The 27857-nt window shown below is 37.5% G+C and overlaps 1 protein-coding gene across 4 annotated transcripts in view; it reads right to left on the reverse strand.

Annotated features, from left to right (window-relative positions):
* Positions 1-27857, reverse strand: part of PRKD3 (protein kinase D3) — a 99737-nt gene that overhangs the window by 39366 nt on the left and 32514 nt on the right. For all 4 annotated transcript variants that reach the window (XM_020964837.2, XM_020964838.2, XM_020964839.2 and 1 more), the window contains exons 3-6: positions 18683-18821; positions 17912-18043; positions 7626-7783; positions 1856-2048 (exon numbers count right to left, since the gene is read on the reverse strand). In XM_020964837.2, coding sequence (XP_020820496.1) covers positions 1856-2048; positions 7626-7783; positions 17912-18043; positions 18683-18821 — 622 coding nt within the window. The remainder of the gene's footprint in view (positions 1-1855; positions 2049-7625; positions 7784-17911; positions 18044-18682; positions 18822-27857) is intronic.

The following is a 27857-nucleotide window of genomic DNA, read 5'->3' on the forward strand; positions in this document are numbered from 1 at the left end:
ACAAAAGTACCAAAATGGAAGTCGCAACGCACACTGCAGAGCAGTAGAATCAAATTCAAATGGATAGGGAAGGATCCCTGCCCCAGCATCCTGACTTAGAAAACTACAAGTTAACAATACCCAGGTTGACTGTGTTTTTATTTATTTTGTTAAATATTTCTCAGTTACACGTCAATCGGGTCCCTGCGGTACTGGGGAGTTTTGCTCCCAACCAAGAAAGAGAGCTGGACTCTGCTTGGCTGGTCTCTCCCAGGTACAGGCACAGGACCATGGTGCTGACAGGAGTGCCATTCATCAACTTCTTCAATCCTGTAAGTCTACAACTCCATGGGCCTAACAGTCAAAAACACAAATGCATTTTCTAATAACAATCCAGCAAACTGACTCTGGATCCTGACTTTGGTTGCTATTTCAGGCTGAACTTCTGTGATTCAAGAACATCTACAGCATCACTGCTGGCTCTGCTCCACATCTTCTCAAAAGGCAACAAGTCATTCAGTAATGCTTTAACTTCTTAAAAAAAATTTCCAATAAAGGACTTTTAAATACATCTCTTCTGTGTCTTCTGAATTAATGAAGACAAAAGTCATTTTCAAGATTACTTTGATGTCAACAGTCACTTTCTAGCTATATGAGACACATCTGCTCCTCCATCGCCCCTCCTCTTCAATACGCACTCTCTCAAGATATGAGGTATGATACTAGGGTCCCTGTCTTGTGTCTCAAAGCCTCAAGTCTTCCCCCAAGGCTTCTTTCTCCACTCCTATTTTAAAAACTGGTTTGAGAGCACCTTCTATTTTGCTAGCTAGCCCAAAGTACACACTTGCTCTAGGCCAAAATTAGTAGTTATCACTCTGGACATATTATAACATTGATCAACTTATGAACTCACATTCAAAGTCTGGCTGTTAAAAATTCAATTTCAACTTTATCATACCTTGTTGAATGATTCATAGCAACTAATAATACACTGTCTCAGCTGTCAAGTTAATACTGTCAAGGAAGCTTTCATTCATTATCTACTTGGAAAAATATGAATTATAATTTAGTCTGTTCTGATGTACAATCAAGGTTTTATGCTACATGTTAAATTTCAGGTCATAGGTTTCATTTAGATAATTTATTCCAAGGAAAGATAAAAAAGATGATAATTAAAAGCCCTAGCATTCTGTTTCTCATATTAACCACCTACTCAAGCTTAGGCAAGTTACACAATCTGTTTCTCATTTATCAACCTGAGGTAATCATTTCAATTCAAAGGAGACTTAAATGTAGCTTCTAGAAACTTAAAATGATATTCAATGTAAGGGATAAATTTATTATTCCAGTATCCCAGTATGATACCTAGCTTTTCAGGGACATTTAGTGACCTTTGGGTCATCATTCCTTAATGTAGGCACTACCCCTTCTCCTGTCCTGGCCCTGGGGCAGCTATCCCAGGACAGGAGACAGATCACCCTTACTGAAAATTTTATTCTAAATGAATTACTGGTAATAATGGGCAGAAAGCACTATTACTGTGGCTTTTAATACTAAAAGCCAACTAACTACTCATCTAACTGTGATAAGGCAATTACATTATGTTACAAAAGATGCTCTAGAGGTACAAAGGAAAAAAACTTTCAAGAGTAAGAGCTCTAGGGTATACAAATGTATACTGATATAAGAAGAAAGTCACTTCTGTTTTAAATATACTGATTTTGGCATTTAACAAGACACACAAAGAGAAAGACAACTGAGATTCTATTAACAAACGATGTCATTTCAGGTGACTCTTCTCTACTATGAAAATATCAAACTTGCATTTGGCAAGCAATAATAGAGAATTTTTCTAAAAAGAAAAAGGAATCCCTACCTTTACACTGCATTCCCTGGCGAAAAAGGCCTTTGAGCAGCCGCTTGCAGTACTGGCATATTGTGGGGCGAGTGTAAGAATGCACAGCAAATGTATGCGGAACTCTCACCCTACACATGACCATCTTCTCCATCCAGATTGGGCGTCCACTCCAGGAGGGAATTCTCTTACTTGGTTCTTGGTGAACATGTGCCTAAAATACAAGATATTTCTATAAGTATAACATCAATTATTTAAAAACCAAGTACTGGCTTCACGAGAGACATCTATCTGTTCAGTATTCTAGAGACAAGACAGGTCACAGCATCTTCCTTTGGCTTTGCAAAACCCTTAAATAAAAAGAAAAGTACAGGATTTGGGATTTTCAGGTCAATGTAAAAAATACATTCTTTGACATAACTTCCATCTCAACATGGACACTATAGTCTGAAACTAAAAAATTCCCAAAATTAAATACTGATAATGAAATTAATCATATAAAAATTTTTAAGCCTTAAATTCATTTTAAAGAACAAATACATGCAGTTTATCAATATTAAGGCAGACACTATAATCAATCAATAAAGATTTTTAAGCACCTACTTTTGCCAGGAACAGTGCTGAGCATTAGGCACTAAATTACAAATTTGCAGACACAGAGCCTATCCTCAAAGCGATTTGGTTAAAGTCAATATCTTGACTGAGGGTTGGGCTTTTTTTTTTCAGGTTTTGTTTGGGGGTGGGAGGGAGGTACCTATCAGTTTGAATGTCAATACTTCAAAGGATTTGTGATCTCATTGATATGGGTATTCTTTCTATCAAAAAGAATTGCAAACCATCTATTCCTTCTAATCCCCCATGATTTTTGTTTATGTTCTCCCACAGACCCTCCAGAGAAGAACCAACCAACGGGCTGAAGACCTTCCTCTGGGTCTTTTTATATTTTGTGGGTTTAATGCAGTGTATGTGAGCTGTCTATGTATCACCCCTAACTCTTACCATATGACCCACCCATGTCCTGTTCTGATCAGACATTTAAGTTTGAATGAGTTTAAATTTCAGGGGAAAATACAGGAAGCTTTAGTTAAAAACTTCCTTTGTGCCTTGAAATAACAGGTTTTTTTCTAGCTGGTTATATCAGTGAATGATCAACCTGGATCTAGCCTAAGCCTCGTTCAGTATACCTCCCTATTCACTCTAACTACTAAGTAGTGCTCTAAATGTTCATCACTGTCAGAAGCCTTGCAATTTCACCTCTCTCTACCATAATGCATGCAAAGAAATGTTTTGGCAGCTGAGAGAGTCTTAACCATTTTGATACTGCCATGCTCCAATAGTCTGAGTAAAAGATGAGAAAAAGAAGTGAGTTCATGAGAAGAAAAAGGGATGACAAGGAAAGGAATGAGAGAAAGATGACCAAGGACATGGGAGAGTGGAGAGTAAGAAGTAGGAGATGGAAAAAGAAATAAAGAGTAGGGACCAGATAACTGTCAGGGCACAAAGAATATGTGAAAAGAGAGGGCTTACAAGACATTGGCACTTAATAAATGTTAATTAATTGATGGAGCTACAGCTTGTGTTAGAACAGAATGCAAACTCTATATAACGAAGTGTGACTAGAAAAAAGCCTCAGAAAAACAACTGGATTTAACAGAAAAATTCCACCTTCCTCTGCTCAAGGTACAAGTCCTCTGGTTTTGGGTTCACGCTTCCCTCCCCAGAATGTGCCCCAAACAACTCAACATCCTGCATCAAAGAGCAAGGCTGAAGAGCCAGCAGCACTGGAAGACAAATGTTTTACCGAAAGGGCTTTGCTCATGTATATCCTGGAGCCTGATCAGCCCAGTGTCTGCCTCACTAGCTTTAATTCTGTATAACCCCACATCTCTTAGTATTACCTTTTTCTCAGGTTTACATCAAGTGACCACAAAGCAGGAAACAAGGCTGAAAATAGATAGCTAAATTCACTCCAACTCTAAATTATTTAAAATAAAAGATACTCTTTAAAGAAGAAAACAGCATGTTTACTCATGAAACTTGTAATTTATTTCAATGACTATTTTAAGTGGTTTTCAAATCAAATCATCTTAGGAAAGTTGTGTATTATTTTTAAGTATCAGACTCTTTAATTGAAATTATCAGAACTCCCTTCCAAAACCAAATACTCATATATTCTGAATCATATCCTGACTCAGTTTAAGTCTACATTATAGGTTAGCTATTCATCAAACATTTATAAACATATAATCAACTTTCAATTATCTACAAGAAAAAAAGAGAAGCATATAAAATATAAAAGTACAGACAATCTCTAACTCAGAAATACTTTGACTTCAGAATGCAGGTAAAATACATTCAGTTAGGGAAGCATATATAACTATAATGCCTAAAACAATCCAACCTGATCCTCTCCTGATTTGGCTCCTTGTGTTTTCTCCTAAGTGCATTCAAAAAAGTAAACCTAAATCAGTGGTTTTTAACCTTTCTGGTGTCATGGACCCCTTTCACAGTCTGGTGAAGTCTGTGGACCCCTTTGGCAGAATAATGTTTTTTAAAAAATTGAAGGAAATGCTACATTTCAATTAGAGGTTAGTGAAAATAAAGACGTATTTTTTCCCTTATCCAAATCATGGACTGCTCCCCAAACCCTAGACACAGACAGAATAATAAACTGTTTGGGGTAGGAAGAGATCTTAAAAAATGTCTATTCCGTGTCTCCCTTACTTCCAGCACCAAGTTCCACGTGCTTTTCCACTAATTCCACTCCTCCAATTCACATTCACATTCAGTGAACACTTATTCACAGACCCTCATAATCTCGAGTTCAAAAAGAGATTAAAGATCCCTAGCAGCACTTACACACAGGCAAGAAAGAATGAAGAACTTGGGGTCAGGAAGAACTGGGTTTGAACCTAGGCTTTTAACATTTTCTACTAGTGTGACCATGAGAAAATCATTTAATTTCTGAGTCTCATCTATAATATAATTATCTGTTGCAATCCTTTCAGGATTGCTGAGAGGCTGAAATGAGGCCTTTGATAATTTTAAAATACCTTATAAGTATTAGCTTATAATAATAGCTACTATTATTATTATAAAAAAAATCTCTTTCACAAAATAAATAAAAGAGGTCACACAGTCCCCAATGAAATAAGGGAGAATGAACTACCACATATGACAGGTTTGTCAGAGTTCTAATTGTTAAGAAGTTTTTCCAATCTAACTCAACAAGTATTTATTAAATGTGTACTACAGGGGCAGCTAGGTGGCACAGTGGATAGCACACCGGCCCTGGCTTCAAGGACCTGAGTTCAAATCTGACCTCAGACACAACACTCACTAGCTGTGTGACTCTGGGCAAATCACTTAACCCAAATGCCTCACCAAAAAAAAAGAAAAATTTGTACTACATACAAGATACTGCAATAGGCGTGGGAATACATAGACAAAAACAGTCCTTGAATTCAAGGAGTTTACATTCTATTGAATGATGCAACATTTTAACATGTAAGGACATATGTGATTATTTGACAAGGATGAGCACCTAGGGGGATCATAAAAGGCTGCTTAGAGGGCATAGTGGGCCCTGAGGCAGAGAAGAGGAAGGAGCAGATTCCATGTATGGCAGATGGTCCAGGCAAAAGTGTAGAGGCAAGAAATACCATGCTGAGACTGAAGAATAAGGAGGCCAGTTTGACTGGCAAAGAGATTTGTATAAAGACAGGATGTGTAATCATCATGGAAATGTTAGCTGACACCCGGCTGGAAAAGGCTTTCAATGACTCCCATGCTTCCATTTGATCCCAGAAGCAACAGGAAGTCATGGAAAGATTTTGAGCGGGATAGTTGCCTAGTCAGGTTTCTGCTTTAGAAGACTGGTCCAACAGTCTGTGGAGGTCAGACCAGAGAAACAATATGGAAGATAAGAGTCCAATGAGAAGGCTGTCACAACAGTACAGGCGAGAACTAAACTAGGGTGTTGGTTATGTGAGTAGAGAGAAGAGAGAAGTACAAGACATGTTGCTGACATAGAATTAATAAGACTTTGTAATTGACTGACATGGTGGAATGAAGGAGAATGAAGAGTTGTGTTTGATACTCAAGTTATGAACCTGAATTAGCAAAAGGATGGTGGTGCCTAACAGAAAAAGGGAAGTTTGGAGGAAAGTGTTTAAGGTAGAAGATAATGTTTTGGACAGAATGAATTGGATTAGCAATGCCACTGTCTCTGTAAGTCATCTATCCTCAAAAGGAAAAAAGAAGTTCAGAAGAGGTATAGATTTGGGGAAGAAGGATGCTGAGTTCCGTTTTTGACTTGGTTACAGCAGTTTCAAATAGGTGTGAAAGTCAGAAGCTAGACTCCAATAGAGACCTACTAATTAAATCTGAGGTTTTTAACCTAAGGCCTGTCAATGTCTTTATTTTGAAAATATTTTGTTAACTACTTCAATATAATCATTTCTTTTGTAATCCTATGTATTTTACTTTATACATTTAAGAATACCATGAAAAGGAATCCTTAGGCTTCACCAGACTGCCAAAGGGATTAATCACAAAAAAAAACTTTAAGAACCTTTATATTAAATGACAGTACAATCAGATGGATTAAAAATTGGTTAAATGGCTAGACTAATGAAGTAAATAATGGTTTAATATCATCACAGCAGGAGGTCTCCAGTGGAATATCCCAAGGATCTATGCTTGACCTTGTGCTGTTTAACATTTTTTCATCAATGACTTGGATAAAGGTACAGATAGCATGTTCACCAAATATGCAGATGACATAAAGCTGGGAAGGACAGCTGACACTTTGAGGGAAAAGGATCTTGACAGTAGAGAGCACTGGGCTGAATCTAGTGACATTCAACACAAATAAATGTAAAGTCTTGCCCCAGAAATAAAATCTTAACCTCACAAGAATAAGATAGAGAGGATGCAGTTAACAATGGTTGTTCTGAAAATACATATGGGAGGGTTTTGATGGACTGCAAGCTCAAGATGAGTCAGTGGTGTAAAGCAGTAGCCCAAAAAAGCTAATACAATCTCGGGCTACATAAAGACAGAAAGAGATTCCAGGAATTAGAAGATGATAGTCTCACTGTACTCCATCCTTGTCAGTCCTTATCTGGAGTATTCTGTTCAGTTCTGAACACACTGTGAGGAAGACACTGATAAGGTGGAGAATGTTCACAGGAGGGCCACCAGGATAGTGCAGTGAAGTTCAATGGGAGGAAATGAGAATTAAGTCTGCAAAAGAGAAGATTCAGAGAAGGAGGAAGAGAGGGCTTTCATGTGGAAGAGGTTAGATTTGTTCCGTTTGTCCCAGACGGCACAAGCAGGAGCAAATGGGGAGCTGCAAAGAGCCCAGGGCTTGGGGGGGGGGTCAAGAAAAATTTCCTAACAATGAGCACTGTTCAAAAATGGAAAGTGGTGGGTTTCTTCTCCTTGGAAGTGCTCAAGCAGAGGTTGGATGGCCACCTGTCGGGTGTATAATAAGGAGGATTCCTTCACTTGATGACCTGGATTAGTTGGACACTGTGATCCCATACAATTCTCAAATTCTGTGTGATCCTACAACTGCAAAAGGAGGGCACTGGACCAGGTGGTCTTCTCTCTCTAAATCTAGGACCTTGGGATTCAAACCTCTGAAACTCCTCAGTTCTAACTTTCCATCTCTTCTAAAACCTCACTCCTTCTGAATCTATCCTTAATGTCATATATATAGGGGGTGTGTGTGTGTGTGTGTGAGAGAGAGACAGATCATATTGAAACTCAAGATATTAACACCCACCTCTTCATTGGGAGACACTGTACATTCTGTTTGAATGGGTCTTGGAACAGAGAGGCCAGGTCCTGGCAGAGATACATTGGACAAACGTCTCTTTCTTATTCCACTACAATTATTTGGAATCTTGAAGGCACATCGTTTATGGTAGTTTAATCCACAGCCTAAACATTACATAAAATATAAAAGAAAAATAACTCAGTTATAAATTATTACAGTATGCAAAAATAATACGTCTGTCCACTCACACAGCTACCATCTTAGTTCAGGCCCTAATAATCGTCTCTGGTTATTTCAAGAGCCTCCTAATAGGTCTTCCTGCTTCAAGTTTCTCACCATTTCAGTCTATCCTATACACTGCTGCCAAATCTGATCATGTATGGGGCAGCTAGGTGGCGCAGTAGATAGAGCACCGGCCCTGGATTCAGGAGGACCCGAGTTCAAATCTGGCCTCAGACACATAACACTTACTAGCGGTGTGACTGTGGGCAAGTCACTTAACCCCCATTGCCCAACAAAAAAAAAAAAACAAAACAAAAAACCAAACAAATCTGATCATGTAATTCCCTTACTCAATCACTCCAAGTGCCTTCCTATTGCCACTGGGATAGAATCTAAACTCCTCTGTACAGCTTTTACAAAGCCCTACACAACTCGGCCCCAACCTACCTTTCTAGCCTCACTAGACATGACTCTTTTCCTATACTCTAGATCTAGCCACATTGACCGTCTTTCTGTTCCTTACACAGGATGCTCCCTTCTCCCAGTTTTGTGCCTCTTCTTGTCTACCCCCTCTTTTAAGATGCAGCTCAATCACATTCTTAGGCATGAAGCTTTTCTCAGTACCCTCACTTCTAACTGAACTCTCCCTCTAAAACTACCTGGTATTTAACTGCTCTAGATATATCTGTATTTGTTAATTTTATACCTGTCCTAAATCTACTGATGTATTTTGCTGTCTTTTCCATCACAGAACATAAGTTCTTTGTGAACAGAGGTTGTTTCATTATTTGTCCTCGTATTCCCAATCTTAACGATGCCTGGTACATAGTAGGGACTGAACACTTTTTGACTGAATGACTGCTTGTTTCCAACAGTGCAAACTTCCCAAAGAACCCAGATGACAGCTTATGTGGAGACCCACAAATTCAAGGATTTAAAAAACAAGAACATCATGGGCTACAATAGACGAATGGGAACCAGTAACTAGTAACATTAGCTTAAATGGATATTCCCTCTGGTAAAGGAGATAACATTTGAAGAGCTTTGCAAACCAAAAGCACTATATAAATAGCCAACTGTTGTTGTTACTCAACAAGCATCTATAGACTTTTCTTTCACAGAACTGACCAGCAGCTAAACTATTATATCGCCACCAGATCCCTTTAAAAACTACCCACTTGTAGGTAAATACAGCTTTTGACAAGTAGGAAGAATTCAAATTTCTACACCTGGGAACCATAATCTCAAATAACACTCTGTGGAGAGCATATTTTTAAGTATTCAAAAAAGTTAGAAGGCATAAGACGTAGGATAAAAGCAATGTTTGGGCTTGTTTCCTTCCTGAATCCCCCTAAAGAACTGGAGGAGGCACAAAAGGAGATACTGTCCCTAAAGTTGCCAAATGACTCAATATGGATGCTAGAACCTCAAAATGAAGTAGGAAACCCTACCTACCATGCTCATCGTATTTTGCTTTATTCCTAAGATGGAGGGATCAATAGTTTGACTGAAGTATTAATGTGGGGAATCTCGATTGATTTGAGATTTTCTATGCCTTCTGCTCATTTACAATGATAAGCAATCTCCATTTTGCCATTTATAGTTTAGGCAAGCTATAAAGGACCTATCCTACAATTGCAACAGAGTATCAGTACAAAGGACTCTCCACATCTTCTGAACTCTCTACATCCCACGTCCTCAGGTGAAGAAAGGACAAAAATCTGTCTTTCCCTGCAGTATTTCCATAAAAACTGGATCAGGAAAGAGCTAGCATAATCTGAAATGGAGAAATGATGGAAACTTCACAGTTAAGTATAGGAGGAAAGCAAAGACACCCTCTCTTTGCATTATTATTTGACACAGTACTAGAAATTCTAGCTATAATAATAAAACTAAAGAAGAACAAACAGTATAGACATTGGTAAAAATGAAACTATCCCTATTTGCCTATAAAATAATTTACTTAGGATACCTGAATCAGAAAATAAGTTTACTGAAAAGATTAATAACTTCAGAGAAGTAGCACAATACAAAACACTCTCAAAAATCATCAGAAATATTCAGTATTGAAAAACAATTAGAAAACAGCTGACAATGAAATTTCATTCATAAGAATAATAAAATGCAGAAAGTCTTTGAGAATTAGTTTACCAACACATGTGAGGGACTTCTATTAAAAAGCATTCTATGTAAAGAAAGACTTAAATAATTAGGAGAGTCATTTATTGTTCTCTATTTTATTTTCTCTATTTTCTTATAGCCCTCAAAACACGTGAGGACTTAAAAATATAGCTTTGTCTTGCTCTAGAAGCTTAAGATAATTGGTTTCATTGCTTACTATTTTCTTGTTAAAATGTTCATTTACATTTCTTGTTTCTTTACTTGGAAATGTTTGAATATCAATCACCCTGCTCAGTTCTGGTTTCTTTTTGAAGTAATAACTCAAATTCCTTCCCTTCAGATAAAAACTCATCTTTTTATATTAATGATTAGACTTGGCTTTGCAAGACATGTTATTCTAGGCTATATGCCAATTTCCCTTTACTTTCTAGAATACCATATTCCAACACCTTCTTTCATGTCCTATAGACAAGAAATAATCTTGAGGAATTCAATTTTTTTTTCCTTCGTAGATGAATTTTTTTCTCTGTAGGGCCTAAAATACCTACTGTTTGATATGGAAGTTCAGAAGTGTGAACACTACAATTCTTGGCAAAATAAACTTAGGTTCTCTCTCTACAATCTATGTACTTTGTCCTATAATTTCCAATAATTCAAGACAATTTTCTTTTAATATTTACTGAAGTGTGAGATTCAAGCTTTTTGATTCATTGTGGTTTTCTTGGGAGGAGAAGTCTATAAATCTTAAATTATCTCTGTACATCTCATCTTCAGGTTCAGTCTCTTTGGCTCTTACCAAACTCATGTTCTGTTTGTCTTTTAATTCCTTTTTCATCAAATTTTATTTTACTTCTATATTTTTGAGTTTCAAATCTGCTATTCTATTTTGCTGAGGCTCTATTGTTTAGAAGATATTTACATCATGTTCTAAATTATCCTCTCTCATTTGTATCTTTTATTTGTTTCTTTGAGACCTTTGATTCCTACCTTATTTATCCTTTTATTTTTCTAGTTTCTAAAGTCAAGTCAGCAAGCATTTATGAATGACCTACTATGTTCCAGGCACTTTGCTAAGCACAGGGGAAATAAAGCCAAAAAATAGGATCCACTTCTCAAGGAGTTCAGCCTAATGAGGAAAACAGCATGGAAACCAAGTATATACAAATAAGAGACAGAGAGAAAGAAAGACAGAGTCCCAGGCATGAGAAGAAAGTCATGCTCAAGGAACAGTAAGCAGACCAGCATCACTGCATAACTAGATAGCAGAGTACATGGGAGGGATTAAAGTATAAGATGACCAGAAAGACAGGAAAGGTGCAAGGTTATAAACAGCTGGGTTTATATTTCATCCTAAAGGTAATAAGACATCCAGTGGCATTTAATGAATAGGGAGATGAAAGAGAGGGAGGGGGAGGAGGGATTGTGACACGGTCTGACCTGCACTTTAGGAAGATCAATTTGTCAGCTGAGCAGAGAATGGACTGGAATCAGAAAAAACTTGTGGCACGGAGATGAAGCAGCAAGGCTATTGTAATAGTCCAAGTGTGAGGTGACAAAGACCTGTACCAGTGTGGCAGCAGTGTCAGAAGAAGGTGTATACAAGAAATATTTTTGAAGGCAGAAATGACAGGGGTCGGCAGCTGACCGGATGAGGGGATTAGGGGGAAAAAATCAAAGGATGTGAGTCTGTGACTGGAAGGATGTAGTGATACCTTTGACATAATAGAGAGAGAAAAGGTTTTAGAGGGAAAGATAATGAGTTCCATTTTGGATATGTTAAGTTTAAGATGTCTACTGAAAGTCCAGTCTGAGATGTCTAATAAGGAGCTGGAGATGAGACTGTTGTTCAAGAAAGAGATTAGGGCTGGACATATAAATCTGAGAATCATTTGCACAGAGATAACTGGAAGCCAATGAAATCGCCAAGTGAAATAGTATAAAAGGAAAAGAGAAGGCCCAAGACAGAAACTTAAGAGAAACCCACAGTTAATGAGCCAAGACTTGAATGAAGATCCTGCAAAGATGACAGGTGATAGTTAAGAGGAAAAACAGGAGAGAGCAGTGCCAGGAAAACCTAGAGAGAAGAGAGTATCAAGGCAAAGAGAGTGATCAACAACATCAAAGAAAAACAAATAAGCAAAAAAAAAAGAGTTTTTAACTGTCCAAGGCTGCAGTAAGGCCAAGCAGGATGAAAACTGAAAAAAGACCATTAGATTTGTCAATTAAAAGACCACACTAATTTTCAAGAGTAGTTTCACTTGAATGATGAGGTTGGAAATCAGATTATAGAGTTAAGAAGAAAGTGAAAGGAAAGGAAGTGGAGATACTGACTGTGGATGCCCTTCTGAACCATCTGCAATTTCTTGCTTTTGTTTCATTATTTCTGAGGGTCATATGAAATTTACTGAATTGCCTTCTCTTTCATCAAAGATTTAAAAGTATCTATTCTTCACTGCACAGTATTTATTCATTCTCTAGACTGCTCATTTTTTCTTCTTCATGCATTTCAATCTGGTTAAGCTCAGTTTGGACTGGATTTATACACTAACTTCTTTCTTGTTTCGTTTGCCATCTTTGCCTTTTCTTCTATCCCATTAGCACCACTGCTCCCTCATCCACTGCTACCTATTTTATCTTATACAGATATGTAAGACAAAGTGAATTCAGTGATCTCTCAATATCAAGAGGGGAATGAGGATTCTATCTGGATTGCTATCCCATGGGAACACTGAGGGAAGATAATCTCAGCTGGGTTTATGCCCTACCCCTCCCTTTTCATTTGGTATAGAACTCCTTGCCTTACTAACCAGCTTTATATATTGAATGTCTCCCTACCAATGCACCCTCCCCATAAATGTTCATTTTCTCTACTTCTGGGGCTGGGCATATTTGAAATTCCACCCTCACCTTCAGCCAGTCATAGGTGTAGAAATAAAAAAGCAGCTTCAAGGAGAAAGGACAGAAGCTGCCACGGTTAAAACTTGAAATGCAGTCTAGCAAAATGGCTACACTAGGAAAGGAGCATACTGAGTTTAGCTTGGAAGAGTAGGTTCCATCACAGTCTTCTGTTGTCTTTTTACCTGGTAGGAATGTTTCCTTTCCTTTCTGCTTGTAATTTTATTATCTTATTTGTTTATCTTATTTATTATCTTCTTTGATTCATGCTTGCTCACCTTAGCTTTTTTCTTCCTTCCATCCTTTTCCATCATTCCCACAAAATCCTCTTTTGGCCTCTATGCCCTTCCAGCAATAATGGACAGAAATTACAGTCAAGTAGTTTCAGTCCAACCTTATAAGAAAGAACTTTTAAAAAACTAGATCTGAGCCATAATAAAAATTGAACTACCTGTGATTGGGCACATTCAAGCACAAGGGAGACAACTCTTAGGGATGCTATGGAAAGAATTCTTTTACATAAAGTGTGTGAAACATTAGTGTAGGTGACCTCTACATGATGGGCCTTCAGGGAGATACTTTGAGGCAGCTGTCATGGTCTGTCTTATTCTTTTCTCTAGGCTAAATATCCAAATGGCTTTAAATAGCCTTCAGATCCTCATATACTATGGATTCAACGTTACTCACCATCTTGGTGGCTCTCCTCTGGATGCTCTCTAGGTAATTAAAAACACAGGTTTAAAGCTGAAAGGAGCCTCAGGGGTTACTTAATCCAAACCCCTGGTTTCACAGATGAGAAAACTGAGGTCCAGAAAGATTACGTGTCCGGGGTCACACACACAGAAAGTACTAAAGAAGATGTGAATTTTGGTTTCTCTGAGTTTAAAGCCAGCATACTTTCTACTAAACCAAGCTGCTTCTTCTTATCAGCATCTTTCTTAAACCTTGTGGTACCCAGAATTAGCTCTCAAATACTACCTTCTTAAAGTAGCCTTTCCCAGTGTCCCTTGTTGCTAGTTCCCTTTATCTAAGATTACTTCCAACTTTATGTATGTATATTACGTGTGTGTGTATGTGTGTATAATGCACATATATATGTACACACATATGCGCATACACACATAAATTATACATACAAAAATATATATACAAATATACTGATATATATGCACACAAAATATATATACTATATATATATACATAAAATATATATACAACATATATATATATATATATATATACACACACACACACACACACACACACACATACACATACAAAATATAAATCTGTCTTCAAAATATTTCTTGTATATATACATCCCCTTCTCTCCTCTGACACTGCTACTACCCTGGTACAAGTCTTGCTCACCTCATGCTTAGATTACTGCAATCTCCTACCCTCCTCATTAGTCTCCCTGCCATGTCTTTCCCAACTCCAGTCCATCTTTCATTCAGCTGTCAAAGTGACCTTCCTAAAGTGCAGGTCTGACCATGTCACAACCCTTCCCCCTGCATGATCCCACATTCAATAAATTCTAGTGGATCTCTATTATCTCTGTGTGCATTAGGCTGTGAGGGTAAGGACTATCTCTTCGTTTCCCCAGTGCTTAGCAAAGGGCCTGGCACAGCAAGCTATTAATAAATGCTTGAATTGACTTTACAATTCTAATATCCTATTATTTCAATATAAATGTATATTATTGCTTCTTTTTTTCATCTTCTTCCTTACTTTTGTAAAGGGCAGCTAGAAGTGTCGTAGCAATAATTCCCCATATGGAAGAGGCTGCTTCTCACTTTGGCCAGTCTGCTAACCATGTGATGAGGATATGGACTCTTAACTGGCTGCAGAGCCAGAAACAGGGCTCCATTCAAAAGGCAGCCAAAATCTGAGTTTTGCTTTCTCTTTCTTGTCTAGGTATAGTTCAGATGACAGAAGATATATTGTCATTATTATCATCAAAGGTATGCAAAGTGCTTTATAAATATTACCTTATTTTATCATCACAATATCCCTAGGAGGTAGATGCTATTATTACCCTTATTTTACAGATGAGAAAACTGAGGCACCTAGAGATAAAGTGACTTGGCCAGGGTCACAAGTGTTTTCTGACTGCAGTGCTCTGTCCCCTGTACCATTTAGCTGCCCCTTAGGTACAATGGTATAAGAGAAAGGGTATCAGACTTTCCTCATTTGAAGACATGGCCCATGATTACAGGCCACTTCTGTTCTTTAATCTTTTAGGTGAAGAATCTAGGAGATGGCTGTGACCCTAAGATAAGATGTTCAAATAGAAGGTAGATTCTGGATCATTCTGAATCAACCACAAGCCAGACAATGAGGAATGGAATCATAAACAACTTCCATAATCTGGTTCAGCGGCAGCAAAGAGAAAGAATCAACCATCAGCCACACTGCATTTAGACATGAACTTGGAAGAGCTAATGCTACGTAGGAACTGAGTTAAATCTGAACCCACTCTCACCAAGGTCTCTGGTAGAATACAGGAAAAGTGTGTCCCCAGGTGCTGGCAAAGTGGGAAGGGGGACCTTGAGGTGACAGTGTTAAGACAGAAATCATCACCACCCCTCAGGATTACCCCTAGAACCCTAGAAGTAGGGATGAGGGGAGATGCTGTCACCAGCCTGGTTCTGTCAGAGTGATTCTAGAACAGTGCTACACTCTTATGCCAAACTGTGCTGCTATATACCTCCTAGACTCTAGGCTCTAAAAACCATAAGTTTCTTTGGTTTCTCCTAAGTCAAGTCACTAATCTGTACCCTTAAGTGTAAATTTCTTTGAACTTTAGTGGCCTCAAAGAAGACTGTTCCCAATACCATTCCAACTTATACAATACAGCTTAAATTTCCATAGGCCTAAATTTCAAAACTAATGGGTCTCTTTCTGCTGCCACACAAACATGGGAAAAACAGTTAACTGAGGTCACAAAATTACCCAAAGCTCAGTAAGGACCCAAATGGTTACAGATTTCAGATCTAAAGTTCTATCCATCCCTTTTATTTTGCAATGCATAAACTGAAAACTTAGACTGTTAATGAATAAGGAATAAATGCATAATAAATATAAAGTAACTTCACCATATCATGTTTTTCCCAATTTTGTCCATAAAGCAAAAAGCATAACAGAAATGAGACTAACAGATGCATTTCCTCTAAAATATATGGATATAATACAGTTTTCAGATTCTAACTCTTTTTTTCTGAACTTAAGAAATAAAACAAGCATTTCCATAACAAAGTAGAATAGAAAAAGAAGACGATTGCACATGAAACTGCAAATCTATTACGTAAAACTTGCTTTTCCTTTTAAATATATAATAAATTTGCCATGTAACCTTTTTTTCCCCTCCTCCTCCCCTGACCCCGATCCCCATCCTAGAGATGTCTACCATTAGACACAAATATGTATATATGTAAAACCAAGATTCTAACTTTTGTTTTGTATCCCAGTCTACTGAATGCTAAACACACCTCCATCTAGAATTTTTTTTTAAAGAATAAGTAACATGTATCTAAGTTTCCTACTGAGCATTAGAAAGGCAAAAGATTTGTTTTGCAAGGGGAGACTTTAGAATATGTAACCTATGGCCAGAGCTTCCCAAGACTTTGGGCTTATGTGGGACCAGGTACAATCTTGAGGTTGACCCCCAAAACAGCTATATCTCTAACTGGCTCACTGCCTCCTATTTGGAGATACTTCAAGACAATCTCCTGATAAACTTAAGACAGAGCTTATATCTGGGTTTCTCCAGATATGGATTAAAATGGGGCTCTAGGACCTATACAAGTATTCAAGGTACAATATGAGTATCAAGTGTAGGGCAGCCTTTAGCCTATAGAAAATATAAAAGATTATCTACTGATAAAGGATTCACGGAAGCCCATAAAGAGATACAGAAATACGGGTGTCCCACATGTCTCAGTGTAGTTTCAAATTTTAATAACTTAAAATTGCATTAAAATTGCATAAAGGATTCAAGTAGTCTGTCAGCTCAGCTCCCAGTAGGAATTGCTAATAGGGCTAACAAGCTACTATTTCAATGAGATCCCTTTCTCCTACAAGGTCACACAGAGGCCCTCTTAGATTCACAGTACCACCTTGCGGTTTTGACCCTCTTGCCCCCCACAGGTAAATATCCTCTGGGGGCTGCTTAACAGTCAAGGCCCTTTTCCATCAGAACTGCACCATCTGAATGATTCACTAATATTGCTCTCCAAGGAGGACGCTGTACAAGGACTATGTGAAATATCCCCTACTCTCTCCAAGGAGAACATCACATGAGAAATCTTCTCTCTATGAATGGTACAGCAGCCAAACTTAAAACAGAAGTCACCCATGAGACAATTCCCAAAGCTGAGGCTCTGCTTTGGACTGACCAGGCTCTCGTGTGTCTGCTTCTGCTTTAAGCTTCTGTAAGAATTCTCTCAATGCCCTAATTGCTTACATCTATTAAGATGAGAAGAGCTACTTACTCTCCAATCTCAGGATCTCTCCTCTCAATCTGTATAAGCTCATGCTTACCAGAGCCATGCATTTCTGACCCAAGTTACCATCAACTGCTCCTGGGGGTGAGGAGAAGAAGAAATGTCTTCTCTCCCTATCCTTGGCACCAGGAGAGAAGGAAGGGGAAAGCAAAGGAAATATCTAAAGAGAACAACCGAGACTAAGACTAAGCACTTTGCTTATATAAAATACAAGGAGGTACAGTTGAGTCTCAGTCAACTATTCATGGGGAGCTAACCTCAGCCCTTGAAATCAAATCAGTACTGAACTACTGAACCAATAGACATTCTGACATTTCAGGGGAAGATGCCCCTTAGATGTATCCAAACCAAGTTTATGCCCTGAAAGCTCATCAGACTGATTAAGTGAACATCTTAAATTTATCAGTGACTCCTCTGAACATACCCTCTGACATACACACACACACACACACACACACACACACACACACACACACACACACACACTTTATAAATACACCATTTTAAAATGCTAAAAGTTGTCAAATAAGAACATTCTAGGATCCATACCTTCACACTTTAATCCTTGGCGTACCAATCCCCAAAGCATTTCACCACAATAGTCACAAAAAGTAGGTGCTTTGTAAGAATGCACATAGAGTGCATGTGGACGGATCTGGAAATCTTCTACTGTAGCCAAAGCTTTTAAAAGAAAGGTGTTACAGGTAAGTCCTATTAATTAACATGAGATAATCAAGTTTTATTATATAATGGAACACTTAGGAAAGACAGTAATGAGCTAATTAGTTCTGAACATTTCACCTGAACATGAAATATAAATTTTTCCTGGGTTTCATTTACTTTTTAAACTACAGCACTATAAAAGCTTAGAAACTGCTAATAATTTTCTACCTTTATCTTTTTATATTTTCCTTCCTTTCTTTTCCCTGAACAGCAAACAATTCTGTTCTACGGGACAAAGGAGGCAGAGCATCTGTGCGCAACTGGGTTGGCCTCTGTGCCTCAGGAGACAATAGAAGATACTGCTTCAGACCCAGGGCCAAACCTTTCAGCTTGTCCCCTTGTACTCAAGGTCTGTGACGACTTCCTTATCTGTGATCAGATCCTCTCTAGATTTCTTCCATCTCCAAATGGCAGAGAACTATTAATAAAGACATACCTGCCAGAAGTACAAATCACATGGGAACCATGGAATGCACCGTAAGACCAAAACCAAGTGCTACTCATGTTTGTCTAATACCTAGCACAGAATATGTGGCTCCTTAACTAAGTCTCATTTAAAGATTAAATGGAAACATGAAAGCAAGCCTTTTTACTTACCTGACAAAACAACTTCTACAAGATCTCCTTCATGTATCTCTTCTGCTGAGGTAATCAGCTGTAAAATATTTTCTGAATTCAGGTCATGGCGAAAGAGAAGAATTTTGTCATACATGCCAAAAAAACCACATTCTGGGAACTGTAAGAAAAATAATTCTGTATCACTATATCTTCAGTTATTTGGACAGTTTAAAAAAACACTTTTAAGTTTTATAATGTTGTAGCATTACACTCTATTTGCCATCACCTATACCAAATCCTAAAATGTCAACTACGAATTCCACTGTATTGACTTTTAACAGTACAAAACTAGATTTTTAATAATGCGACAAAAAGTCAGAATATATTTTACATGTTTTCATTCCAAGTTTTTTAAAATGGCAGAAAAAATATACAGGAATATTCAGATATTTTAAAACAACAGTACAAATTTCAATTCCCATTTATCAAGTTTCTGGAGTATTCTTGGAACTTTATAGGTTATTTGGTTATTGTTGATATTCAGTCATTTTAATCATGTCCAATTCTTCATGACCCCTTTGGGGTTTTCTTGGCAGGGATATTGAAGTGGTTTGCCATTTCCTTCTCAGCTCATATTACAGATAAGGAAACTGAGGCAAACAGGGTTAAATGACTTCCCCTAGGTCACAGAGTTTGCAAGTATCTGAGGCTACATTTGAACACAGGCCTTCCTGACTTGAGGTCCAGCACTCTATCCACTGCGCCACCTACGCCCATTTGGTTATTAAGCAGCTACAAACAGCTACAAAAAGGTTGGCATAAGACCATGCTTCACATTCCATCCACCAGTCCATCCTGCACTGCCACTTTCCCCTTCCCCTCCTTTACTCTTTCTTGCTCTGGACACAGTCACCAAATCAGTTGTACCCCTGCTTTGGGAAACGGCATGTCAATGGACTGGATCGCCCTTTGGATCAACTCACCATCCCTAAGATTCCCCAAACAAAACTCCTCCCTGTAGCCACTACTCCCCTACGTGCACGCACTGTCTCTCCCTACTAGAATGTAAGTTCCTAGAAGGCACGGGCTATTCCACTTTTTGCACTGCTATCGCATAATTGGCATGATGCCTAGTTCATAGTAAGCACTTGGTAATTGCTTTAATTCACTCATTCATTCAAAGAAATGCAGCAGAAAAAAATAAATTTAAAAAATCATTTTTCAGTAAAAAGGACAAAACTTTCCTCATGATAACTGAAGCTATCACTTTAAGGATTAATAACTAAGAATCCAAAGTTGTGACCTTATTTAAAGAAAATGTCTGAAAGATGTTATTAGGTTCAGAAGGCCTAAAGTCCTACCTCCTTGTCTCACTGTGGTGGGGAAGATGGGTTCTCAAAAGCTATTCCAGTAGAATGCTAACTGGCTAGATGATCATACTAAGAAGGTAACAGGATGCTGGCCACTGGGTGATTTCTTTGGCCTTGGCAATTAAAAAAAAAAAGGACAAATCAGCTTTCAGCCCTGTGTAATCCTCTTCTTCACTGATGGTGACAAAGAGCCAGAAAAGGGGTCAAAACTGCTAAGAATTACTCAGTTTACAGAGTACCTATACACAGTGCCAACTATTGGTCCTCTAAATATGAGATCCTTATCTACTGAATGAGTGAAAGAACTCAATCGTATCATTCTTAACATTCTTGTTAGAGCTATAAACGAAATCAGAAAACAAAGCCAAGCTTCAATTAAATGGAAAAATGGTTCAGAATTTTTCCTAGGAGAAGCAAATACAGGAGTAGTTATAGTTAATTTTACAATGTCTCCAAAAGCAACCAAAAAAGAATCATTTATTGAACCTCTTAAGCACCTTCTTCTGCAGTGAATTTGTAAAAAAGATCATCACAAAGATAATTACCACTTATTATATATGTACATGTGTGAATGTACATATATGTATCATGTGCATGTACATATCTATTCTATTATATTCTAATGCCAGATGACTGCAATCCAAAAGTAGGCAGCTTATTGGTTACATTTTATCTTGCAGTCTACTCACACCCAACATATGCCTTTCCAGTGCCCCCGTATGATGTTCATCTTTAGTTCTTTGGAAGCAGTGCTATTCTAAACAGCAAAACCTGTACAAATAACTTTTTTTGAAAAAGATGTGCAATTGCTGTTATAGGAAGCATGGAGCCAATAAAGTACTTGGCATATTCCCAAAAGCATTCCATCCACTCTCCTACTTTTCAACTCTGGGTCCCTAGCTCAATGTCAACTATGCATGGTCTATCCCAAATGCATATAATCAAACAAGCTCTAAAGAGTATCTATTCAAATACACACTCAAATATAGGTACCACAATTTGTTTCGTCTTTCCTCAATCAATAAACACTTACTAATCCAAAAAAGTGCTACAACACATATTCTGGCATATATGTAAGCTTTCTTTATCTTTTATGCCTACCTAGATAAAAATGTAGGTACTCATAAAGGATATTCTAGATCAGATCACATCTTTTACAGTCATGCCACTGACTGAAATGTTCAAAGAATGAAAAATCCCACTCTATTGTTTGTTGAATATTAAAAAAAAAAAGCATCTGAGAACACAAAATGCAGGTTTAAAGGCTCACCTCCACTAAGGTGTCTCTCATATATATGCCAAAACCATATTAAGATGTAACTATTAGAAGGCTAAGGAGTACAAAGAAGGGGGATTCCAATGAAATATGGATAAAACTTGCTAATAATATGATAGGCTGACAAGTTAAGGAAGTGGTGAGCCTAGAGAAATGGCTTGGGGTCTGCACAGAATGGGCTAAAGCTCAAGCTGACTTGAGTCTAGGGGTAAAAAGAGGTTAGAGTTGGGGTTAAGGTTCATCAGTGCATATATCTTAGACAGATACTGTAGATTAATAAGGAACTGAGCCTAGAAATGAACAGAATTCAGGGTTTCATACTTAATTAATCTTGGAATCCATTTTGGAAAACATTCAGTTTTTTGTGGTCTCCTCCACTTCCCATGCTACCAGCTTCTCCTTGGAACCAAAGCCCACATTTTTTTATTAATTTATTTTGATTTATCAACAATCACTTCCATAAGCCTTTGAGTTTTAAATTTTTCTCCCTCTTCCTCCCCAAGACGGCATGCAATCTGATATAGGCTATACATATACACTCCTATTAAACATATTTTCACATTAGTGATGTTGTAAGTAAGAATTAGAACCCATAGGAGGAACTACCAGAAAGAGGAAACAAAACACAACAGAAGAAAAAAAAATAGCAAATAGTATGCTTCCACCTGCATTCAAACTCCATAGTTCTTTCTTTGGATGTAGACAGCATTTTCCATTATGAGGCCTTTGGAGATGTTTTAGATCCTTGCATTGCTGAGAAGGGCTAAGTCTATCAATATTAGTCATCACACAACGTGGCTGTTACCATGTACAACATTCTCCTGGTTCTGCTCTCTTCACTCAGCATCAGACCATACAAGTCTTTCCAGGTTTTTCTGAAGTCTGCCTGCTCATCATTTCTTATAGCATAGCAGTATTCCATTACATTCATATACCACAACTTGTTCAGCCATTCCCCAATTGATGGGCATCCTCTCAATTTCCAATTCTTTGCCACCACAAAAAGAGCTGCTATAAATATTTTGCATATGTGGGAAAAGCCCACATTTCTTACCACCCATGTTTCTCCAGTGACACTATACGGCTATGATTATACAAGGCTACAATTTGCAAAGGACTGAAGCTACACAGTGGGTAAAAATAGGCTGTAGCATTATCACTAAAGACTCTGTCACAAAAAGTAACATAAAAGATATCATCAAAGAAATTTACAATGGAGAAAAAGACTGAGAATGATCATGGTGCAAGAATAAGGGATAACAGCTGGACAGGCTGCGTGCTTCATTGGTACCCATGTTAATATCAAGATATCTAAAGGAAGATCCCAGCATATCCCAACTAAAGTAACACAAGGTGAAATGATATGTATGGGTTAGGATTTGTACTGGTGGAATTATAACCACATTGATGAAGTCAGAGATTCATCCAAATATAATCTAACACAGGTAACATTACTAAAAATATTGTCCCCACAAAGACAAACAAATCCCAGAAATAAAAATAGAAACAATGTTTGCAAATCTAGTAAACTGCTGAAGCTATCTGACCAAAGTTAAGGGATTAAAAAAAACTGAACTCACTAACAAAACATCAAGACACAATAAAGTTTCCAATTCAGTTGTTTTATAGCTTAAAAAATATAAAACCCAACTTGATGATAAATTTAGCCTTACATACATATATGTATGTTACATATAACTTATCCTTAGCCTTAAAAATCTATAGTTACATCTTCACTCTAGGAAAAGTAAAACTTTGGGAAGAATATCAAGGCTATTCATTCAAAAATTCAATTTGAAATATTGTCAAGATTCTGGTGAGGTGATAGTGAAGGATAAATACATTTTCTGGATTGGCAAATTTTAAATTATTAGCATAATTTTAATAACAAAATAACTAGACCATGTAAAGCATTTTTTTCATATTCTTAAACTTTCTATGCTTGCAAAAAAAAAATGGAAACAAGGTAGATAACCATCAATTAAGATGGCTATAAATATTTTAGAACATAAACACAAGAGGTTATTATTATTCCATAAGAAACAAATATGAAAAATACAGGAATACTAAAATGAACTGATAAAGAATGAAGCAAAGTGAGAAAAACAACATTCATAATGATGTAACGAATCAAGTCAAGAAGCATTTATTAAGCTCCTATCATATGCCAGGCACTGTACTAAGCAAACTGGACAAAAAAGAAAAGAAGCCTTGCCCCTGAGAGGAGTGGGGAAAATTCACCTTCTTCCTTTCTTTGCAGAGGTAAAGGATATAACTATGCCTATAGTGTAAGATTCAGTTAATGCTCAGTTAATGCTTTAATTTTGCTTAACTTTTTTCATTCTTTCTAGGCCAGAGACCTAGGATAACCATATCTAGAAATAAAGGTGATTTATAAACAAAAGATATCACTAACCTATTTAATTTTTTTAAAGATAGCTAAACTTGATAAAATGGGTAAATACACAATAGTAAGAATTAACAGAAACTGGAATACGAGAATGTGAGCTGACAGGACAAGAGATCAAATGTTGGCCCAAATATGAGGGAAACATTGTAGCCATGACTTAAACAAGTGAAACTTTAGGAAGCCTTGAAGCCTGGGAGTATTAAAGATAAGTGTTGGGTATCAAGGTTAAAAGGTATCCTCCCTATTTACATTGGAGCATGGAACTACAATAAGGATACACTTTGGAAAATCTAGATAAAAATAACAATGGGTATAGTGTTAATAATAAAGGGTTTATTCAGGGATATACTGTTACTAAAGAATATAATTCAAATAATTTTATCATAAGAAATAGATTGAATAGAAATATTTCTGGAACATTCTGAAATACAGACTGAAAAGAAATATTTTACAATAAGAAACAGACTGAAAGTCATATCTCTAACAATGATCAAAGAAGTTATCACTAATATACATAGGATTACCTACAGTGCAGGTGTTTAACAAATTGAGTGGAAATAATAATAATGTAATAGTTGAGACAGCTAGATGCACAGTAGAGAGATCTGAGCCTGGGCTCTGGAAGATAAGTTCAAATCTGACCTTAGACATACTAGCTGCATAACTTTGTTTGTGGGTCACTAAACCTGTTTGCCTCAGTTTCCTCAATTGTAAAATGAGGATAATAATAACACCTACCTCATGGGACTGCTGTGAGAACCAAATGAGGTAATATTTTTGAAAGTGCTTAGCACAGCGCCTGGTACATAGTAGGCATTATATAAATGCTTATTCCCTTCCCTCCTTCTCTCCCCACCCCATTCACACCAAAGCACTGTCAGTCTACAAACTATTTTCCTCAAAACAACCAGATGGACATGGAGAGATATCTCCACAGAACATCTGGAATATTCTCATCCAGAATAAGCTTTAATCACTGAATGCGTTGATAAAGCTTTAATTCTGTCTTCAACTGCTCTGCTACTTAACTCTAATTGCTACTGTTTCTAGAACGGGCTCATAACTGAGAAAACATCAGGCTTAACTGCGGTTATATCCAGGCCTCCTTAAACTTTTTTTGCTCCTGACCCCTTCAGCGCTTCTTAAACTGTGCTTCTTAAGCTCATATGGGGTCGCAACCCACAGTTTAAGAAGTGCTATATTGTATAATGTGCTTGAATTAAATTCAACAAACTTTTAATAACTGCTTACAATGGACTAAAGTCTACTAGAAATACCTCTTTAAAAGAAGGCAGTCTATATCAGAAAGCAGATGCAGCTGGGATGGTTATGGAAACAAATTAATCTAAATTTTATTTTTTACTTTACCCAGATAAACTATTGATTAGGAGATTAGAAGGAAGCAGGATTTTTACTCAAACAGAAAGGGGGGAATGGTAAATACTTAACTAAAGGGAAAACTAACGCTAAGGGGGGAAAATGTTCTTGAAAAGCCTTCACATATGAGCGATTATCACTAGGTTCTTCGTGGACCCCGTTAGCCATCTGGTGAAGCCTATGAAGCCTCTTCTCAGAATCATGTTTTGTAAATATTTGAAGAAAATATTAGACTTTGGTGAGAAGTTAGAGAAAATAAAGTGGTCATTTTTCCCTATCCAAGTTCACAGACTCCCAGAAGTCCCCCAAAGGAATAATACAGGAACCCCTGGATTTGCAGGTAATTGCATCCCTACACACATACGTGTTTCATCACAAGACAAATCAAGGACCCAAGAAAGCTAAAGAGGAAGTAGCCTACCTGACCAGGAATGCTAGGAAGCTCAACTATAGCTGTGCCTCTGCTGGCACAGTTCTTAGCACTGTCTGCAGGTATAATGAGAAAGAGATTCCAGAATCACACTCAGGGCAGTGAGAAGCTCAACCCACGAAAAACAAACAGGAAGATGGCCTGAAGCAGTGGCAGATTCATGTCCCCACCTCACTGACCTGACACAGGGTATAAACTGAACGGAAGAGTGGATGAAGCACTGACATTATTAACATGGTTTATTTTCTTTGGCAAACGCCAAACAGCAGCTTTGGAATCCAAGGACATGCATTCAGATTTTCCCTCTGCCAATGACTGACCAACCACCTGGGCGTCACTTGAAAAGTTAACTCACTGGCCTTTCATTCCTCATCAGTAACAAGAAGACATTGGACTAGATAACCTCTAGGATCAATTCCAGCTCAAATCTAGGATCTTAGAGCACGACCATGTGAGGTCCAACGGGAAAGATCATTATTGAGAGTAAGAGGGCACAAAAAACAGATTTGAGGGAAGCTTTCTGGAAAAAGTGACATTTGAATTAGACTTTAAAGAAGAGGTAGCAATTTCACAGATAAAAAGGGGAAGGCAGGACATTCTAGGAAGAAGTGGGAACAATGTATGTGCAAAGAACCGAAATCAGGAGGGGATGTTCTGGGGGGGTGGAGAGTGGTCTAATCTGGATGGAGCACAGAATGGGGCAATGAGTAACTTGAAACAGGGCTAGAAAGGTATGGTCTCACCAGATTGTGGAGGTCTAGAAGCTGAAAGAGAGGATTAGGGATGGAAACATGTAGGAGAATGAATAAGATTGCCAAGGAAAAGGAAAGGGACCAAAGAAAATGAAAAAGAGCCAAGAGCAAACTACAGGTGAACATCCGCATTCATCAGAAAGGACTCATGTTCAGAAGGATTTTAGGAGCCAGTGAATGATAAAGAAAAGAAGAAAACCATAAGAGCATGCCATAGAACAGAAACCATCCACAAGGAAGGAATGGTCAGCAATGTCAAATGCTACCAAGGATGAGAGCTGGGATAAAAAACCACAGGACTTATATTACCTTTGAAAAAGTAGTTTCAACAGTAATGGGGTCCAAGCCATAATCCAAGAAGCTAAGGAGAAAATAGGTGGTGGGTGAGGAAGTGGAGGCATCAGGTTAAGTACAACATTTTTTAAGAAATTAAAAAAAAAAACCTGAAGCAAGGATATTTGGTTGGGATAGGAGAGTGAGGAGGGTTTTTTTTGTTTGTTTGTTTTGGTTTTGGTTTTGGTTTCTTTAATGATTAGGGAGACATGAACATTGTTCACAGGTAAATGGGAGCCAACAAAGCAGGAAGACGAAGATGCAGCAGAAAGGGAATAGTTGTTGAGGCAAAATGCTGGAGGATTTAAGAGGAAATGGAGTCAATGACAGAAAGACTAATTTTAGCATAAAGTGTTGATGCCTCTTTTTCTGAGACTGGAGAGAAGGGGGAGGCAGTGGGTAATAATGACAAGATATCTTGAATGGAATTTCTCAAATTTCACACAGTAATCTGAAATCAGCAAAAACACACAGAATATTAACAGGTTTCACAAGTTAAGTATGGTTTTCCTATCCCAATGTTCAAAAACCTAGGGGGAAAAAAGGGGAGAGCACTTCTTTCCATCAATCAACAAAATAGTGATTAAGCAACCTACAATGGACCAGGCACTCTGTTATGCTCTGAGGGTACAAAGAGGAAAATTAAATAGGTCCTACCCTTAAAAAGCTTACATTCTTTTCTGTGATTGTAGACCTATTTGAGAAAGAAAATTAACAGTTCTATTTTCTACCTAGGAATTCAGATGTTATAATGAAACAGTGGAAGAAAAAGACCGACTTAAAAGCCTTAGCCATCCTTTTAATATAATGATCAAAGACAACTCTGAAGGACTTATGAAAAATGCCTTCCATCCCCAGAGAAAGAACTGATGGAGTCTGAATACAGATCAATGCATACTTTATTTACTTTATTTTTCTTGAGTTTTGGGGGTTTTTTTGTCTATGTTTTCTCTTTTACCACATGACTAATATGGAAATATGTTTTATGCCACTACACATGTATAAACCTATGTCAAATTGCTTGCCTTCTCAATGAGGGAGCAAGGGAAGGAGGGAGGGAATTTCGAACTCAAAATTTTAAAAACGAATGTTAAAAATTGCTTTTACATGTAATTGGGGAAAATGAAATACTAAATAGAAATTAAAAAAAAAGAAAAGCCTTTTGATTATGACTATGGAGACTGTTATTCCATTATTAGATAAGTATACATTGTCAGGGAGAACAAAACACACAAATGTGGAAGACTGGTAAAATGGAAAGAACAC

Source organism: Phascolarctos cinereus, unplaced genomic scaffold, assembly GCF_003287225.1.
Source record: "Phascolarctos cinereus isolate Bilbo 61053 unplaced genomic scaffold, phaCin_HiC Scaffold_2;HRSCAF=192, whole genome shotgun sequence".
In the NCBI taxonomy this organism is placed as follows: Eukaryota; Metazoa; Chordata; class Mammalia; order Diprotodontia; family Phascolarctidae; genus Phascolarctos; species Phascolarctos cinereus.